The sequence below is a fragment of the Sminthopsis crassicaudata genome, chromosome 2, assembly GCF_048593235.1.
Source record: "Sminthopsis crassicaudata isolate SCR6 chromosome 2, ASM4859323v1, whole genome shotgun sequence".
In the NCBI taxonomy this organism is placed as follows: Eukaryota; Metazoa; Chordata; class Mammalia; order Dasyuromorphia; family Dasyuridae; genus Sminthopsis; species Sminthopsis crassicaudata.
This window is the reverse complement of record NC_133618.1, coordinates 226,713,646-226,734,608: the sequence shown is the minus strand read 5'-3', so window position 1 is coordinate 226,734,608 and position 20,963 is coordinate 226,713,646. Positions and strand designations below refer to the sequence as shown.

Here is a 20,963-nt window from a genome sequence, read left to right as displayed (position 1 = left end):
CTGAAGTCAGGAAGACCTCAGTTCAAATGTGGCCTTAGATACTTAACACTTCCTAGCTGTGTGGCCCTGGGCAAGTCATTTAACTCCAATTGCCTCAGCAAAATAAATAAATAAATAAATAAATGAGTATAGGCAAAGAGGAAATAAAACTTTTTGCTGTTATATAATGACTTACTTATAGAACCATAGAGAGTTTATGAAAAAATTAAAATTAATTTCAGTGAAGTTGCAGGATACAAAATAAGCCCACACAAATCATCAACATTTCTTATATTACTAATAAGATTTAGTTGGAAGGGATAGAAAAAGAAATTCCATTTTAAATGACTAAAGACAGTAAACTAATATAAAAAGGATTTTAAGAGACTATCTGCCAAGACACACAGGAAGTATGTAAATGCAACTACAAAATAGTCCTCATACAAATAAAAACATTTCTAAATAAATAGGAAAATATTAATTGTTCATGGATAGATTAATCCAATATGATAAAAATAATGATTCTACCTAAATTAACTTACTTATTCAGTGTCATACTGAACAAAATAATGATTCACTTTATAGAGCTAAAAAAAATAACAAAATTCATCTGAAGTCACAAAAGTTCCAATAATTCTGGGGAGCAATCTGAAACTATGCCCAAGTTGCTGTAAAACTGTAGATAACTTTTGACCCAGAGTGCCACTACTGGATTGCTGTGGCACCATTTAAAGGCCCCTTACAACCTCTTCGGCTTATTATCTCGAGTATGACTTTGATGAATGGGTTGAACACTTGGGCCACTGTTGAGCCTGGTTCTTATGTCATACTTCTGTTTACTGATGCTGCTTTGTACCTCCTTGGGCATAACACTCTGTCATCTCATGATCAAGTGAACTATAGCTGGTTGCTAAAAGTTTAGCTTGGTGAGATGTGCGGTTCCCACAAAACAAGAGAAAGGGAATTGTAAGGGGCCTTTAAATGGGCGCCACAGCAAATCGGGAGATTGAGGCCCGGAAGTAATTTCTGTGGATATTAGGACTGCCCTTGGGTGGGATCCTGGCCATATTGAGATAGCTTCGTAATGGGTGACTCTCTCTCTGATTGGCTGTGTGTGTGACCTCACAGGTCCTTTATAAGCCCACTGCAGGCAGCAGTCGCTCTCTTTAACCTGTCGCTCTTCACCCTGGCTTCCTAGCCTGGGTGGCCAAGCCAAGATGGGTAGCCAAAAGAGGTAAGGATTTTGGTAGTGAACACGTGGGTCTTCTGACCAGGTGTTCACTCGGGAACCAACACATCAGGGCATCAGTCAGGGCATTATGTGAGTAGGTATAATAAAGGCTTTTAAGATTATATGTGGCTGTTCTTGAGCTACCGGTTATTAAGCTATAGATTCAAGAGATCGTGGCCAGAGACCTTTGAAGGCCTCAGAGGAGGCGAGCTGGGTAGAGTTCACACTGCAAAGGTCAGTGGTCAAAGGTACTCTGTTGGGCCTAGGGCAAACTAGTAATTGTAACTACCAGGAGGGCACGTTACAGGCATTAGATAATTTGGTATTAGGTAATAAAGACAAAAGTTGATCAGTGAAACAGACTAGGTATATACTATAGTTCAAAAGCAAAAGATGAGCATAGAAAAGTTGCTAAACTCAAAGATCTTAATTATTAAGCAAAAACTCACTATTGACAAAAAAAAAAAAAAAAAAACTATGAGAAAACTGGCAAAAGGTATAGATCAATATATCACACAATAAAATAAGACAAGCTCCAAATAGGTATGGGATTTAAACTCAAAGTGTGATAATTAGAGGAGCAAGAAAGAAATCACTCATCATACCTATTCATAGAGGAAGAGTCCATTATCAAACATGAAAAAGAGAAGTTCACAGGATGTAAAATGGATAATTTTTATTACATAAAATTAAAAAGGTTTTACACAAACAAAACCAATTTATCCTAAATTAGAATAAAAGCTGTCAACTGGGGGAGAAATAAGAGGAACCTCTGCAGTAAATTTTTCTGATAATGGTCTTATTTCTAAGATGTCTGGGGAACTGAGTCACATTTATAAGAAAAAGAGCTATTCTTTAATTGATAAATGGCCAAAGGATATAAAGAGGCAATTTTCAGAGGGAAAAAAAAACTAAGACATCAATAGTCATGAAAAAAAAATGCCCTAAATCATTAATCATGTAAATTAAAACAACTTTGATGTACCACATTAAATCCATAAGATTGGCTAAGGTGGCAAAAAAGAAAAATGACATGATGAAGAAAACAAGTATATTAATACAGTGTTGGTAGGGATATGAACTAGTTCAGCCAATCTGGAAAGCAATTTGGAACTATACTTTAGTATAAAAAAGCTTTAAAATCCTGCATACCCTTGGTCTAGCCACACTAAAACTAGGTCTATACCTAAGAAATTAAAGAAAGTGGAAAAAGACCTATGTACACAAAAAATATTTATAGCATCTCTTTTTGTGATGGCAAAGAATTAGAAACTATGAGGAAGCCCATCAATTGGAGAATAGATCAATAAATTATGATATATGGTTGTGATAAAATACTATTGTGCTATAAGAAGCATGGTTTCAGAAAAATCTAACAATACTTGTATAAATTAGTGCAAAGTGAAGTGAACAGAACCATCAAAACAATACAATAATATCAATATCATAATGATAATCAATTTTGAAAGACCATCAATATAATAACCTACCATAGTTTTAAAAGGCTCATGATGAAACATGTCATTCACTGCTGGATAGAAAGTTGATGGACTTTGTGTAGGCTGAAGCATATTTTCTTCTCTCTTCCCCTCTCTTTTAACATGACTAATGCAGGAATTTGTTTTGCATGACTATACATATTTGTTTTTCTTGCCTTCTCAGTGGGAGAGGAAGGGAGATAATTCATAACTGAAAATAAAATAAAATTGAATTCAAGAAAATTTCAAGTACAGTTACATTCTGTGACTACATTAACTGAGGGTGAACTTGGGAGGGGGTGAAGAGAAATCACATCTCATCTTCTTTACAAAAATCTTATACAGGATTTTAAAAACCTTCTTCACAAATACAGGATGTTGGGAACATGGTTAGATAATAGGTTTCTTTTTGTTTTTAGTATGTGGGAGTTTTAATGGACCTCAAGCCCAATAAATCAGCAATGTAATTTAGCAGTCAAAAAATGAATGCAATCTTGAGACATATGAAGAGAGCTATAGCTATCATCTAGAGTATTGTATTCAATTCTGCCTAGAAAGCATCCAGAGGAAGATTACCAGGATGGTAAAGGACTTTGAGTTCATATCATGTGAGGAATCCCTTGAAGGAACAAGGGATGTTTAGTCTGGAAAAGACAGACTCATAGAGAAACAAAATAGAATTCAAATATTTGAACATCTGTTAAGTGGAAGAGAGATTAGTCTTATTTTACTAGAGCCCTAAAAGAGCATAACAAAGAGCAATAGTTGAAAACCAATAAATTTAGATGTGGTGTAAGAAAAAATTTCCTATTAGACCAGTGCATAAGTAGAATTGCTTCCCTCGTAGGCTACTAGATTTCTCCTCATTAGAGGTCATTAAGTTCTATGGTTACAAAGACAAAAATGAAATAGTCCTTGACCTCAGAGAGTTTATTATCCATATAAATGCTATTTCTAGGAAATCTCATTTATAGGGAGTGAAGTGATAGGTTTGAATTTGTTGATTTTGAGTTCATAATGGAACATCTAAACAGAGACTATGACATGAGTTAATGTACCAGACCCCAGACAATGTTTTTATTCATTTGCTCCTAACAAAAACTCACAAGTCCCTTTTTAAGTGATCCCCCTGTAGGTATGAAAAAAATATCAGGGGTAAAATAGTAGATAAAGAATTTCTTTTTCCCATAAAAAAAATTTCCCCCAGACTCTGGCTTTTTCTTTCATTCTCTAGCAAGAGAGCATCTTAGGGCATGAGCCATACACAGTGAAGTCCCATCATTGCTAGTTCACATTGTTTGGGCAGCTTACTTCGGTTTTACAGACATTTGAATAGTCTGCTAACCATACAGATGTTGGCTCAGAATCCTGAGTGCTCCCAGATATAGCTTTTTTTCTCTTCCTTTAATCTACAATCTAGTCTTAAATGGAGAGAACTTTTTTGGCCCCCTTCTGATTGAACTAGGATTTCCATTTTGATTGTCAGATGCACTTCCTCTGATGAACTCATATACAAAGTAAAATGTTTTGGGGTGTTTTTCCCCCGTGATTTCAAGTGTGCAGGGAACTTCCAATATGGAATTTTCCTCCACTGATCGGACAGAGGCAGGGACTATGATGTCATTTGTCAGGATTGAACCTGGACATTCCCTTTCATTATCAAGCTGCCTTTCTAACTGTTTTTAGAGAGGTACAAACAACAAACATTTCATCCAGTCCAAACCCATGCCATGCTTTCTCTATATCTATATCATCTCCACCTCCTCCCCAGTTGGACCTCTTAGCTGCTCCGGTTTCATTGTACTGTATTCGCATTTTCTCTGCAAAAGGAGAGTAGCAGGAGGTGACGGGCACAAAAACGTCCTGAAAAGCAGAAACAAAGTAAAGGGCAGGTTTTGCATTCTCCACCGACAGAGGGAGTCCCCTGCTTCTGATGAATTAAGAATAGATTCAGAATCAAGACAGCTGTTCTTAACTCTGGCATCTCAGACCCAGGCCCGTACTGCTCTGGGGACGGAGATGGAGTGAGGAGAGGGGGTCTCCGGACACTCACTGGATGAGCCCAGGTGGGAAACTGGATTACCGTGATGCAGAGAGATTTTTCCACAAGAGGTGGGGAGAATCTCTGCGTTTCAGCTCGACTAGCCGGGGCTTCTTACAGGTTTTCCACTCGGGATCCCTTTTCACCTGACAAATGTTTACATATCGATATATAAAACAGGCACACAAATCAAACCTTTACTAATAATCATAGTGCCTCCACGTTCAGTTAGGAGAACCCTATGAGGTCTCCACCCACAGTTTAAGAAGCTGGGAGCTGAACAGCTTTGAACGGGTAGGGGTGAGGGTAGAGGGTACTACAGGAATGGAGGCGCCAAGCCCTACCCATCCCCCTTAAGACACCTTTCAGCCCCGCCTAGAAAGCAGTAGCTTTAAGAGAAGCGGGGCTGACGGAAAATGGGCAAACCGTCCCCGCAGTGGTTGGCCAGGGACGGTGTCACTCAGAGCAGTACGTGGGGCGGTGTGGGGTGGGGCAGGCCCACGCCTGAGTCACCCGTTGGGAGGGGCCACGGACACTTTGTAAAGTTTGGGAGCCTAGGGCCGCGCGTCAGAGCCGGGCAGCGGCATGGAGCCGGGAGCGGGCCAGTCCGCCGGGCTATCGCCCTCCTTCAAGGAGGAGCTGCTCTGCGCCATCTGCTACGACCCGTTCCGCGATGCGGTGACTCTGCGCTGCGGCCACAACTTCTGCCGGGGCTGCGTGGGCCGCTGTTGGGAGCTGCAGGACGCGCCCGCCTGCCCCGTGTGCAAGGAGCGGGCGTCCCCGGCGGGGCTGCGCACCAACCACACGCTCAACAACCTGGTGGAGAAGCTGCTGCGCGAGGAGGCCTGCCCCGCCCGCCAGCGGGGCCCCCATTTCTGCCGCCTGCACCACGGCCAGCTCAGCCTTTTCTGCTTGGACGACAAGGAGCTGCTGTGCGGCTCGTGCCAGGGCGACCCGCGGCACCAGGGCCACCGCGTGCAGCCCGTGCAGGGCACGGCCCGCGACTACCGGGTGAGGGAGCAGTCCGCCGGCTACCCGCAGGGACTTCGGCCGCGTGGGTGGAGGACTGGAGTGGGCGCACCCGGGGAGGCCGCTCCGCGCGCTTAAACCCCGCGCCTGGGCTGTCCTAGCCTGGCCTGGGCTGTCCCAGCCTGGCCTGGGCTGGCCTGGGCTGGCCTGGGCTGTCCTGGGCTGTCCTAGCCTGGCCTTGGCCCCCTGCTGCTGCTGCTGCTGCTACTGCTACTCGCAAATCCGGAGTTCCCCTGAGCTAGAGCTTGGCCCGGCCCAGCTTGGCCCCACCCCCTGCCTAACTCTATTCCCGCTCTCCTGACCGCATCCCTTCCTACCCTCCCAGGCCGAAAGCGCACAAGGGACGGACCTGGAAATCTCGTGGTTTTTAGGGACCCTCAGGAAACCTTCCCGCCCGCCCAGTCTTTCGTTAGAAAAGGGACAGGATTCGGTGTCCGAAGGCTCCTCTGCTTAACACTGTCTTTCCAATTTGGGCTAATCTCTTTCTGCTTTGCCCCTTAGTTTCCTAATCTGTACAATGAGAGAGATGGATTAGAAAACTTCTATGTCTCTCCCTTCTAACCCCCAAATCATAGATTTTTCTGTAATTGGAGAAGAAAGAGAAGGAAAGAATTGCTTATAAGATTTTATTTAAATCCCTTGGTTGGGCGAGAGATGTGATGTCAACTTCTGCCATTTTTTGGTACTCACCATCTCTAAACCCAGATAGAACTCACAAATTATGAAAGATGCTGAACAAAGGGCCTGCAGCAAACCACCCTAGGCTACCCAAATCTGTCGTCATTTCAGGAGCGGGCCTGATGATCAGGCAGAAACAGTCCTGTCTCAGGAGGCAGACAACATGCAAACAAACTATGTCTATACAAGATGAATACAAGATATCTAGACGCTAGAACATTTTCAGCAGTAGTGATCTGGGGAAGAATGGTTAGAATGTCCTAGGGGTTATGGAGTCACCCTAGAAAAATCACTTGAGACATTCTAGAAGCAATGGTAGTGATTTGCTTACTGTTGCCAAAATCAGAGGAGAAAACCTTGGTGAGAAGCCAGTCATAGGGAATTAAGTGTTAGGCAGTCAAATGGGATGTGAAGCACAATGAAGGGTCTGGGATCAAGAAGATACAGTGGATCATGTGCAGCCATACTGACTGATTTGTCAACTGGGGCATTACAGATGCAGGGTCATTGTTCTAAAACTGAGTTACATTACCCAAGGCATGGTCTCGGGAAGGAATGTTTTCTTCATTTTCCTTGGAGGAGAACAAGTTGCAGAAAAATTCAGTGTGTGGCACATTGGATCTGGCATGAAAGGACTTAGGTTCAAAATCTTTCTCTGCCATCTGTGAACTAGATGGTGCCTAAGTACTTTCCAGCTCCAAAGCTATACTCTTACATAAAGAATGAATCCCTGGAGCAGCTAGGTGGCGCAGTGGATAGAGCACCAGCTCTGAATTCAGGAGGACCTGAGATCAAATCTGGTCTCAGACACTTAACACTTCCTAGCTGTGTGACCCTGGGCAAGTCACTTAATCCCAGCCTCAGGGGGGGGGGAAAAAAGAATGAATCCCCCAGCATCCATGTAGTCAACTATGGTTTCTTCTATAAATAAGGGAATTAATACTGATATTAAGAAGTATAGGTGTGTCCACTAACCTAGGTATGTAAAATAAATCTTTCCTGCAATAATCCGTGAGTCAGTGGAGTTTTGGAGGTTCTTTATCACTGATCAGTTCTGTAGACAAAGTGGCTCAGTTTTCTTAGAGCTTGGAAGAGAACAATCTGCTGTTCATACATGGATGACTAGAACTTCCTTGTTAAGGTATTCTAAAAGAATGGGAGCCTTTTATGTTTTTCTGAAGCACAGATATTATGGCAAAAGCTTACCAACCAAGGATATTTCTACAATCTTCACTTCCTCAGCAGCTAACAAGTCTTCAAAGATTTCCGATATGACAAATTAGGACTATTTTAGAAACAAAAGAAAGAAACTGCCTATTAAACTCTTTGTGCTTGACAATGAGCTAAGCCAGATTTACTAATAAATGAAAGTAAGACACACCCTACCCTCAGGATAATTACATTCTAATAGGCTAGACTACACACAAATGGGAGTTAGAAGGAGATGATAGGAAGTGGTACTCAAATCATGACTAGAAAGTGAAGGCCAGATAATTATCTTTCAGAGTCCCTGGTAGTCTCATGCTAAGAGTCCAAGGTTCACTTGGGAGGGGGATGAGGCTAATGATGGCTGCATTGAAGGAGATGTGATTCAGCAAAGTCAATAATGTGTAGGTCTAGGTGACTTCTAATGTTTCATGTAGCTCCGAATCTATGAACCCAGTAAATTGACCCACAAATGCATGTCTCTTACACGTAAATCATATATAGAGCTAGAGAACCATGGAAACTATCTAGTCCAGTCCCCTTATTTTACAGATGAGAGAACTAAGGCCCAGAGAAGTTAAGCAGTTTGTCCACAGTCACACAGCTGAGCCTAGATTGAGAACCTAGTTCCTCTGATTCCAAATCCAGAGCTCTTGCTGCCTCTTTACTCCTAGGTCTGTGCAATACTAGCGCTTGGGATTTACCTCATCCATTTCATCTAGTAACATCAAGGACCTGGAAACTAAGTCTCTGCTCATTTTTAACCCTTTCCTTTGAGAGAATCTCAGATATTCAAGTATAGAAGGGGAGCTGGTTGTGGCTCTGACTTGGAGAACCTGGGCTTAACTTCTACTTCTGTGGCTTAGTACCTGTGGGGTTTTGGATAGCAAGGCCTTTCACCTCTCCTGGTCTCAGTTTTCTCAATGTAAAATGAAAGGGGGTAAATTAGATGCATTCTAAGTTAGCTTCCAGCTCTAAATCTGTGCTCTTGCATATTGGCTGAATCCCCCAGCATCCACATAGTCAATATTACTTCAATCCAATGAGCCATATGCTAAATGTTTACTAAGTGCTGGGAATACAAGAAAAAAAAACAAATCAGCTTTTGCCTTCAGGAAGCTTATATTCCATTTTAGATGGGGAGTGGAGATGAAGATATTCAGAAAAGCAGTTTGTGTAGAACCCAGCCAATATAGTAGATTGATAGGAACAGAAGGAGATATTAGAGGGTAACCTCCATGACAGAAAGTTATCTTCAAATACTGTGCTGTATAGAGACCTTTCCTGATCCTCCTTAATAGTACTGCCTTCCCTTAGTTGAATATCTGGTCCTGTATATAGTTTGTCTGTATGGGTTATTTGCATGTTATCTCCCCCATTGTATGTGAGCTCCTTAGAGGCAGGGACTATCTCTTTCCTTTCTTTGTCTCCCCAGTACTTATTACAAGCCCTGGCATGTAATAAACACTGACTAAAAGCTTATTGGAGACATCTAGGCAGTAAAATGAATAGAGAGCTTGAAGTCAAGAAGACTATTCCTGAGCTCAAATTTAGCCTCAGACACTTACTAGTTGTGTGACCCTGGACAAATCACTTAATCCCATTTACTTCAGTTTCCTCATGTGTCTGATGAGATGGGGAAGGAAATGGCAAAATCACTCCAATATCTTTGCCAATAAAACCTGAAATAGCTTTAGGGAGAATCAGACATGACTGAACAATAATGACAGCTTGTGCTTGACCAAAAGGGCAATGGAGAGACACATGGTAGGCAAGAGCATAGTGCTTGGTAGTGATGCTTAATAAATGTTATTGACTGACTACTGATTGCTATGTCTAAAGAGTTCAGGATCTGAATGAGCTAGAAGAGGTCTTTAATATAGCTCTATCATTTTACAGAAGAGGAAGACGACTGGTTAAATGACTAGCCCAAGATCACACAACTAGTAAATGACAGGAGCGGGACTGAAACTCAGGTTCTATGACTATAAATCAATGCATTTCCCACTATTCCATGCTTCCTCTTATTCAAGAGCTTGTGCCCTAGGTATTATTTATCAATAGATGCAAACTACTTCCTGAGAGAATCTCAGGACTAGAAAGGAATTATGTAAGAGGATATGTAGGTGAGAATGAAAACTTTGGAGGGGAATGGCAGTGGCTAAATAAGGAAAGGAGAAGAGTCTCACCCAGAATTCAGTAAAATACAGCAGACAAGGTCAGGAATAGCCAAGATAATTATATATACAAATGTCAGGAACTCAGAAAAATAGTGGACCAGCCTAGAAATGGCAATAAAATGTCTTAAGGAAGGAAGTTTAAATAATAGAGCAGTCTGGGAAAAGCTCATCTAAGAAGACTGAGAAGAAAATTTCATGCATGGAAATGGTAGAAATGAAAAATCTGTGAAGGAAAAGTAAATTCTACAATTATGACTTCCTAGGATAGAAAAAAAAAAAAAGGCTACTCTACCTATTTTAGCAATAGGATCCTAGAATGTTAGTGCTTGAAGGAACCTTAGGATTGAAGGAATAAATCACTATGAAAAGTCCTCAAGATACAAAAATAAAAATGCTGTATAACTTTTCCTCAAGGAGTTCACATTCTATTAGGGGAAGTCAGTAATGTACATAATGTACATATATTCATTAATATTTAAATATATCAATATTCAGTCATGTCTAACTCATCATGTCTCCATATGGGGTTTTCTTGGGAGAGATACTGAAGTGGTTTGCCATTTCCTTCTCAAGCTCATATTACAGATGAGGAAACTGAGGCAGGGAGGGTTAAGTGACTTCCCCAGCTAATTTTGCTAAGTCTTACTAGACTTACAACTACTAAGTGTCTGAAACTGGATTTGAACTCAGTAACATGACTCTTCCTGACTCCAGGCCCAGCACTTTTATTTACTTCACCACCTAGCCACCCCTTAAGAAATAAAGATAATTTTGCAGAGTCTGTGAAGGCCGGGAAAGCTTCATTTAGAAAGTAGTATTTGGATTGAACTTTGAATAGGGCTAAAGATGCTATGAAATGTGGTCCTTCTTTCCCCAGACACTGCCATTACTGGTACGGACCCTTATCACCTCATTCTTGTATTATAGTAATGATCTCCTAGGGCTTAAGTCTGTCTCCACCCAGTCCATCTTCCACTCCTCAGTTAAATTAATCTTCTTAAAGTAAGTTTGACCATGTCACCCTGTACTCAGAAAATTCCAGTAACTCACTATCATCTCTAGGATCAAATGTAAACTCCTCTGTTTGGCATTCAAAAACCTTCAAAACCTAGCCCCACAACCTACCCCTTCCAGTCTTCTCATACCTTACATACTTCCCGCCCCCATGAACTCTTTGATCCAGTAACACTGACCTTTTTATTCCTCCAAAAAGCCACTTTGTTTCTCTGTTCTAGCAATTTTCCCTGGTTGTCTTCCATGCCTGAAATGTTCTTCCTCCTCATCCCTGCCTATTTCCTTCAAGTCCCAGCTAAAATCCCACCTTCTCCAGGAAGCCTTTCCAATCCCTTTTAATTCTAGTGCCTTCCTTCTGTTAATTTTTCCCATTCATCATGTATATAGCTTGTTTCTATATAGTTTGCACCTTGTCTCCTTCATTAGAATGTGACTTCCTTGATAGGTCTTTTGCCTTTCTTTGGAACCCTAATGCTTGGTACATAGTAGGTGCTTAATTATTGCTTATTGATTGACTAAGCTTGGAAAGGTAGGGTGGATGATTAAGGGCATCATAAAAGCCAAACAGGAGAGTTTGTATTTGGTCCAAGAGAAGTGCCATAATCAAACTTGAGCCTTAGAACTATTACTTTGGTAGCTGTGTAGGGTATGGACCAGAGTGAGAAAAAACTAAAGATAGAGAAAGCAGAGATTTTGGAGACTGCACAATCCAGATCATCTTACATGAGAACAAAGGCCCAAACAGCCTGAAGAATTGGCCCAATATCTGACAATTAAGAAGTGGCAGAGCCAGACTGAGCCCAGACCTGGCCAGTGCCATCCCTCCTTTTGTGTAGTGCTGTCTGCCCTTCACCATGAAGGAGATCATCCAATTCAATCTTTGTTTTTCAGCAAAAGAAAAATTGAGACCCCCCCCCCCCAAAAGGCTCACTGATTTGTTCAGGGTTATTCACTAACTGGCAATATGGCTTTGTATGAGTCACTTCCTGCTTGGGGCTAGTTTCTTTAGTCTTAAAACTAGGGGTATTTAGACTTTGAAGTCATATCTCTAAGGACCTTTTTGGCTCTGTGGCTGATGGTATTGTCTGACTCAACTTAGCACAACTCACAACCACGTCTAAAAAAAAAAAAAAAAAGCATGACTTAATGATGATAGGTCAGCTTGATAGAAAAAAGACATATTTGATGCTAAAATCACAATAGCAGAATATGATGTGAAAAATCACTGTGGGCAAATGATATAAAAGAAAATTATGGGAGAATTAATTCTCTGGGCATGAGAAGAATAAAAGAAAATGTTGGCTCTTAGAGGAGGTTGGAAACATCCTTCCAGGGGACATGGAAAAAGGCTGAGACTTTTATTATTTTCTTCTGTTGTTTTTTTTTTTTTTTTAACTTTGATCTTTAAATTTTTAGAGAGCTACCATGTGACTATGAATTAGGAATTAGTATTTAAATCCCAATTGTTAAAGTCTAGATCATTTAAAGAACTGTGCAAAGTCACATAGGAACTCATAGAAGGATAATCTGGAAAAGTGAAAAACAAGGATGGGAGGTAGTGTTGAGCTGTGGTTAGAGCACCACACTTAGAGTTAGGAAGACCTGGCTTCAAATCCTGCCTTAGACACTTATTAGCTGGATGACCTTGGACAAGCAAGTTTACCTCCTACAATGGGAATAACCATAGTACCTACCAGTTACAGTAGTGAATCTTGTTTTTTATGGGAGAAAAAGGCCAATATCTGCAGGAAGGAGTAACCACAGTTGAAGAGATAACATACATGAATGAGTTCTGTTGGAGAACTTGATGATTGAGCTATTGTCATCATTGAAACATTTCATTAAATAAATTGTTTTCAAGAACTTAACGATGATAGGGTCTTGGGGTGTGTATGTGTGTTTATATAAATATATATATATATATATACATATATGTATGTGTGTATATATACATACACACATACATATACAGAGAGTATATATAAAGAGAGAAAGAAAGAAGGAGAGACAGAGAATGAGAGGAAGGGAGGAAAGGAGGGTGGGTTGTTATCCTGTTACTTTTCAGTCATGTTCAATTCTTTGTGATCCCATTTAGAGTTTTCTTAGCAGAGATACCGGAGTGATTTTGCCATTTCCTTCTCCAGATGTGGAAACTGAGGCAGATAGGGTTAAATGACTTGCCCAGGGTCACCCAGCTAGTAGTATCTGAGTCCAGATTTTAACTCATGAAGATGAATCTTCCTGACTCCAGGCCCCACACTCTGTGCACTATGGTACCACCTAACTGCCCCTATAACATAAATATATAGTTTAGGGGGAAATCATTATTGTTTGTCACTTAGGTCAGCTAGCTATATACCATGAAGAGGATCAGGGTTTAGAGACTATAGAAAAAATGATGTCCAAACTAGTCTAGAGAAAGACCTTAGAAATCAGGGCCCTGGTCTCATCAAAAGATTTTTGGAAGCAGAGGACCATGTAGGTCCATTATGGAAAACATTGGACATAGAACTGATATATCCTAGACTACTCTAGGACAGCTTCATGGAGCCAGCTCTTATGGGTTGACTTCAGAAACCAAACTCATTTACAAGGTTGAGAGTCCTAGGTGATCTTAGCTTGGGACCCTCCTATCCTAGTCAAGGTATATAACAAAACAATGTCTTATTTCCATGTACCCCGTGTGATCTACAAAGCACCAGATAGGCATTGAAATAGTAGGATCCCATCTTACCAAATTAATTCTCAATAACACGAATATATCCACATTCTAGCTGATGGTCCATATTAATGCTATTTTGGAAGTGTAAATGAATGACCCACTGCTTATTAATTTTTGTTGTTCAGTCATTTCACTTGTGTTCAACTCTTCATTATTCCATTTGGATTTTCTTGGCAAAGATACCGGAATGGTTTGCCATTTCCTTCTCATGATCATTTTACAAATAAGGAAATGGAGGTAAACAGGGTTAAGTGATAATAAATGTCTGAAGCTAGATTTAGTCAGCTCTTCCTGAATGAAGGCTTGGCACTGTATCCATTGCGCCACCTAGCTGTCCTTCCATACCTAAATGCTATTAAAAGAAAAATCTTATGTGTTACATATGTTCAAGGGAACAGCCCTGACCATTTACAATCCATTTATTTAAGGCTGATGTCCTTTGGTGTTGTATTTTTATGTATTACACTGTAAATAATCTTAACCTTTGAAATACATTTCTCAACTCAGGGAATCATTAGTTTAAGCTCTTGTCTGATGCAAGAATCCTGTCTACTTCATCCTTGGCAGGCCGTCAGCTAGTCTGTACTTCTCTGAAAGGTTCTCATGAGCAACTTTTTCATATACTTTGCTGAAATCCAGGTATACTTTTGCCTTCAGCATTCAATCAATCATTCACTAAGGATTTATGAAAAACCTACTATGTGCCAAGTTCTGGGCATTTATTTTAGTATTTTTAAAATGAGTCCATGGTCATGATGCAGATTTTCCCTTCAGGGGCCCCAATTTATCCATTCTTTTATCTTTTATGATTCTTATCTATGTCCTTCTCAGGGGAGCTGCTCAGTGTGCCAGAAATCTTCCCATAAGCCTTTTAATACTCAGCATTATCAGTGAAGTGCTCAGGGCTGTTCCCATGTTATCTTCTCTCATTACATGACAGATGCCCTTCCTGTCCTGATCATGCATGAAGTATTTACACTTCTTGTACACTAATCATCATTGGTAATACATTATCAACTCCTTAATCCTCCCATGTCCCCTGGGCATTTTGATTCACTGCATCTTTGAGTCTAGTAACTAGTATAACACATTTTTTTAAAAAATTAAAGCTTTTTATTTTCAAAATATATACATGGATAATTTTCAACATTCACCCTTCCAAAACCTTGCATCCTAATTTTTCTCTTCCTTCTTCCCATTCCTTTTCCTAGAAGGCAAATGATCCAATATATATTAAATATGTGCAATTCTTCTATACATATTTCCATAAATATGCTGCACAAGAAAAATCAGATCATAAAGGGAAAAAAATGAGAAAGAAAACAAAATGCAAATAACAAAGAGTGAAAATACTATGTTCTGGTCTACATTCAGTTCCCACTGTCCTCTCTCTGAGTGCAGATGATTTCCTTCATCACAAGGCAAACGAAACTGGCCTGAATCATCTCATGTCTATCACAATTGATCATTCTATAATTTTGCCGTTGCCGATAACACAGTTTTTTTGAGAGTGGATCTCCCTATTTTGCCTAGGCTGGCAGTGCAACAGCCATTCAAGGGGGTAATGCCAATTTGATAAGTACAGAGGCTTAACCTACTTTGTTTTTCTGACCTAAATCAGTTGACTCTTTCTTAAGCAGTCCAGTAACCCTTGCTCCTGGGGGTTTACCATATTGGAGTTGGATTGAGTGTTAACTGATTAGCTTTAGCCTTACTGGAAATCGGAACTCCCAGACTCCAGGAGTCCATCAGTCTTAGTCTTTTCTGATAGCTCACCTTACAATAATATGCTGCCACGATCAGCCTCAGACCCATTTTTTACAAGGCATGTACATATAATATTATATGGGATCCAGAGCTCTGAGAATTGAAAATCACAGAACTTGGACGTGACCACCAAAACTTAACAGAAGTAAGATATTTTTATCTAGTCAATTTTAAAGATATAGCATATTATACTACAAAGTTTAACACCACATGTGTACTATACAAATATGAAATGAGAAAATGAAAAGGCAGATGAAGACAGATAGTAATTTAAGTAGCCAATGAGACCTGAATGTCTGAATTTTCATTAAATAGAAAATATCTAGAATAAAAGACCCAATTTTCTTATTTTAAAAAAAAGTTCTTTTGTTTTATAGCACCCATATTTCCCATTATGTCCTTCTACACTCCCCTTCTAAGGATCATCCTTTATAAAAAAAAAAACATTTTTAAAGAGGAAGAAAAAAGTTCAGAAAGACTAACCAAGTATTTCCTCCACTTCAATCTATCTACTCAGCTGTCAAAGCAATCTTCTGAAAACAGGCTATGACCCTATCACTCACCTCGTGGCTCCCTGTTATCTTCAGGATCAAATATAAAATCCTCCATTGAGGTTTTAAAGCTCTTCATAATCTAGCCTCTTACTATCTTTCTAGATTTCATACACCTTCCTGCCCTCTACATACTCTGTAATCTAGTGACAATAGCCCCTTACTGCTAGAATAAACAGTTTTCTGACTTGGAACATTTTCACTAGTTCTCATCCCTAGAATATTCTCCCTCTTCATTTTTTCTTCCTAGCTCCCCCAGCTTCCTATAAGCCTGAGTTAAAGTTTTAACTTCTGCCAGAAAACTTTCAGTCCCAATACCTTACTTCTGAAACTTGCCCAAATTTATTTTCTATGTCACATATCTTATTTGTATAGAGTTGTTTGACATCAATAGGTTGTAAGTAGCTAGTTGTTGAAATAACTAGCTTTGAAAAACGTGCTCATGACACAGTTTTAATTTGAATGACATTATTAACATTTTCTCTATCACTTTCTTAAGTCCAGATAATCAACAAAATAATAAATCAAGCCCTGATTTGCTGAATTAAGATATATAAATGCCCACTTTGAAAAATTTAACAGGTGACACAGGTCCAAATTTGCTCTAGCACATTCTGATTGTTCTCCTCACTAGATTATATATATATATATATATATATATATATATATATATATATATATATATATATAATCCCAAGTTCTTAGCTCAGTGCCCATTATATAGTAGATGCATGATAAATTCTTTGGCTGGCTGACATTAAAAAAAATTATCTTACAGTTATCACCCCCTGCATCTTCAAAAATGAGGCAACAGTTTTATTTATATCTCTTCTTCAGGGCCACCAATTTTCTAAGTTTTAAGATAAATTAATCTTTCATTCTGTTTTCAAATGCACTTACAGCAAAAGGTATAAATATACTCAATGAAACATTTAGCTCATTATGTGTAGAAGCTTTCACTTGTTCCTTATTGATTAACAGGATCCAGAGATTCCATATCCAAAGAACTCTAGGAATCATCCTTTACAAAAGCTATTATTATTGTCTCTAAGTAACACATTCAACAAATATGTCTGATGGATCAAATGACTATAATACAATACAATAATAATAGTGTATATACAATAATAATTTCAATATAATAATGTGTGTAATGTTGCATAGCTATAATAAAATATTGTTATTATATATAAGTGGCAAACAAATATTTTTTACTTAAAATTACACAGTGAAATGTATTCCCTCTCCACTACTTGGTGCAATGGATTTTCATTTTAATGATCAAAACAGGATAACAATTTTGATGATTTCTTGTTATGGGACCAAAGATGTCAAGCTGAATGGGAAGTCAGAGACAACCTCATTTAACCCCCTCATGTTACAGTGAAGGAAAGGAAAGTGCCTTGTCCAAGGGCACATAGGTAGTAAGAGTTACTGCATATTTGTTGAATCCATGACATAATAGAATTCTGAATGAAGAAGCAAAAGACTTTGATTCTAGATCTAGATCTGTCATGACCTAGTTATGAGACCTTGGACAAGTCACCTTACCTCTTAAAGGTTCAGCTTTCTCATTGGTAAAATTAAGACATTGGGCTAGATGATTTCTGAGACACTTTGCAATTCTCAAATTCTATGATTCAAAAACTTTAAAATGGTTTTCTAGATGTAAATGTTATTATGTGGTAATGTAGTAAGGTGGCAGGATGGGAAAAGAGAACATGCATTTATTAAGTGACTACTATATGCTAGGCATTGTGCTAAGATCTTTCAGTTGATCCTCAGCAATCCTGTGAGGTAGGTGCCATTTTACAGTTGAGGAATATGAGGAAGAAAAAGGTTAAGTGACTTCCTCAGAATCCCTGGTAGAAAGAATACTGGGCTTGGATTCAAAAGATGTGAATTTTAATCCTGATTCTGACTCCTAACCATTCTCTCCAACGTCATTGTATATTATTTCCCCTCCCCTATGGAGAATAGATATTATTCTACCATTAGTCCAAAAGATCTTTTCTTTATTCTTTGAACACATGACATTCAAAATCTCCTAACTCTATATTTATGTATTGGCTGTGTCCCATGCCTGGAATACACTACCTTCTCACTTCTGCCTCATGGAATCACTCTCTGACTTTAAGATATAGGCCAAGTACCACCACCTTCTACTTGAAAGCCTTCCTGATCTCCCCAATTGTTAATGCTCTCCCTCCCTTGTCTATGTTGTGCATATTGGTATTTTTATATATTTATATATCAGCCTTATATATATTGATTTTTATTTTTATATCTATTCTGTGTACATATATATACTATATATCATATATATGCATACATATATTTATATATATATATATATATATATAAAATTGCCTCCCTGCCCCCTCCACTAGAACCTATGAGATAAGGAATAGTTTCCTTCTTTGTATATGTATTCCTAGCCTGGAACATAGTAGGTACTTCATAAATGCTTGTTGATTGATTAGCATTTACCATCTGTATTAGGCTATATTATTCTAGATATGTCACTTAATTCTCTATTCCTCAGTTTCCATCTTGGTCAGATGAGAAAAGTAACATTTATACTGCTTGCTTCACAAAATTGTTGTGAGGAGACCACTTTGTAAACTTTAAGATAATAGATCAAGGTAAGTTATTAGTTTGTTAATTATAAGGGATGATAGAAATATTGCTTCTAGGCTAATTGCTTGTCATGAGGACCCAAGAGAATGAAAGATTGGCAAAGGTGAACAAATTTAACTTTTGTCTTTCTTTTTTCCTGTCTTCCTTATCATTCAGGCAAAGTGCAGGAATATGGAGCACTGTCTTCGGGAGAAGGTCAAAGCTTTCCGAGCCATGCGTCGTTCTTATGAGGCCATTGTCAAGCATAATCAGGTGAGTATCCCATTTGGAAAGCTTCTTAGGACAAAAGACAAAAGGGAGAGCAGGATGGTAGGTACAGGAGGTGGGTATGCACTAAACATGGAACCATACATTTGCCTGGCCTTAACATAGTGTGGTTTTTTGTTTTGTTTTGTTTTTTGTTTTGTTTGTTTTTACAGGGACCTCATATCTTCTCCCTCTGCATCGTTCTGTTTTAAAAGTCCTAAGTCTCAATAGTCTCTGCCAGAGCTAGAAGAACAGAATGAGAGGAAGGAAGGAGAATACTTGTTGAATGAAATGAATGAATGATGGAATTTGGTACATCAGGACTATGACTTTGGGCTATTTCTTTTCAACTATTGATTTAACCATCCTTGTTCAGATGCTCATCTCTTTTCTTCTAGTTTATTGCTATAGTCTTCTAACTGCTCTTCCTGCTTCTTGTCTTCCCTCTATAATTCTCCTTAATTTGGCTACTCAAAGAATCTTCCTAATGCATTATACTCACTTCATTTTGCATCAGTTCATGTAAGTCTTTCCAGGTTTTTTTGAAATGTGTCTGCTGAAAGGACTTTTTTATGGTTTTGTATACTCAAACATTTTAGCATAGTGCCTTGCACAAACTAGTTGTTTTATAAATACTTATTATTACATTACCTTGAATTATTTTCTGGAAGGTTTCCTTAGTTGGTGTTAAAGATTTATATGAGTTGGCCCATTATCTTCAGATTTCTTATCTTATATTTTTCGTGATCTAGCTATAAATCAGTAGGGACTAGATTGAAGCTAAGTTGGCCGAAGCACTGGATGAACAGGTATGGGATGTAGAATGTGTTCTGTCCCTGCAATGAATTTCAGAAGGTTGCTAACACTTTCCCTAACTACCTGACCGAGATTTTCTAATTTCTTCTGTCTAACTTTTATAAAATATTGCAGGGTAGGCCCTTTTTGATATTTGATTACCCAATTCAGAGCTGGACCTGTTTGCTATCTGTGTGCCACACTCTGGGCCACCAGGTTGTGACTAATGAAAAAGCCAGTTTGAACTTTTTTTCAAAATCTTTGTTTCAGTTTTGTTCAAAATATTCTGTTCTGTCTTAAGTTGAGGGATACAGGCGCTTTAAGAACAGTTTCTTTTTTATTTTATTTTTTCTCAATTATATATAAAGATAATTTTTAACATTTGTTTTTTAAATTTTGAGTTCCAAATTCTCTTCCTCTCTCCCCTTCCCCTTCCTTGAGAAGTCAAGTAATTTGCTATAGATTATACATATGTAATTATGTAAATGTGTTACATATTTCCATATTGGCCACGTTGCAAAAGAAAATAGTCCAATCCCCTCATAAAGAAAATTAAAAATAGTATGCTTCAATCTGCATTCAGAATTCCACCAGTTCTTTTTTCTGAAACGAATTAGCATTTTTTAATCATAAGCCCTTTGGAATTATAACAACATTTTCTATTAAAATTTTTTTCTGGCTACCTTGTACCAGAATTTCAAGTCCTTATAAGTAACAATTATTTGTGATTGTGGTTGTTATATCTAGGTGATAGTAGCTATGTGATTCTGGACAAATCACTTAACCTGTTTGCCTCAGTTTCCTTATTTGTAAAATGGGAAGAAAAATAATAGCACCTATATCCCAAGGTGGTTGCAAAGATCAAATGAAATAATATTTGTAAGGCACTTAGCATAGTGTCTATACTTACTAAGTGCTACTTAAATATTTACTATTATGTTGTAGATGATGATGATGATGAAGAGTACATTCTAGACCTTCCTTTGCTTAAAAAAAAAAAAAGCCAGCTCCTTCTTAATTGTTATGCATCAAAATATTACCATTTCTCCACAATCCATTATCAGAAAATCAACAAAGCCTCTTACGGTTGCACTTATGCTCTAATATACTCAAAGCATCTTTATTTAGCACAACGATTTGCTCTATGCAGGGATCGCCATCTTTAAGAAGTTCTAGTCATGCTCATATCACTCTCATTTAACTAATTCTTTGGTCTTCTCCATCTCTTTACCTTGGGTATTCTGCCCTTTCCTTTTTTAGCATATGTTGTCTTCTCCTATTTGAGTCACTTAGCACAGTACTTGGCACAAAATAAACACAACAAATACTCTATCACTCACTCCTCTTTAGCCCATCAGAGGAGCTTCTTTGCTGCCCTGTCAGCCTGTTTTTGTCTTGTAGCAAGA

At 38.7% G+C, this 20,963-nt stretch overlaps 1 protein-coding gene across 1 annotated transcript in view; it reads left to right on the top strand.

The window, feature by feature from the left end:
• The first annotated feature begins 5,234 nt into the window (after positions 1–5,234).
• TRIM35 (tripartite motif containing 35) overlaps positions 5,235–20,963 on the top strand; it is a 37,983-nt gene continuing 22,254 nt past the window's right edge. The window contains exons 1-2 of the mRNA XM_074288375.1: positions 5,235–5,740; positions 18,673–18,768. Coding sequence (XP_074144476.1) covers positions 5,315–5,740; positions 18,673–18,768 — 522 coding nt within the window. The 5' untranslated portion in view covers positions 5,235–5,314. The remainder of the gene's footprint in view (positions 5,741–18,672; positions 18,769–20,963) is intronic.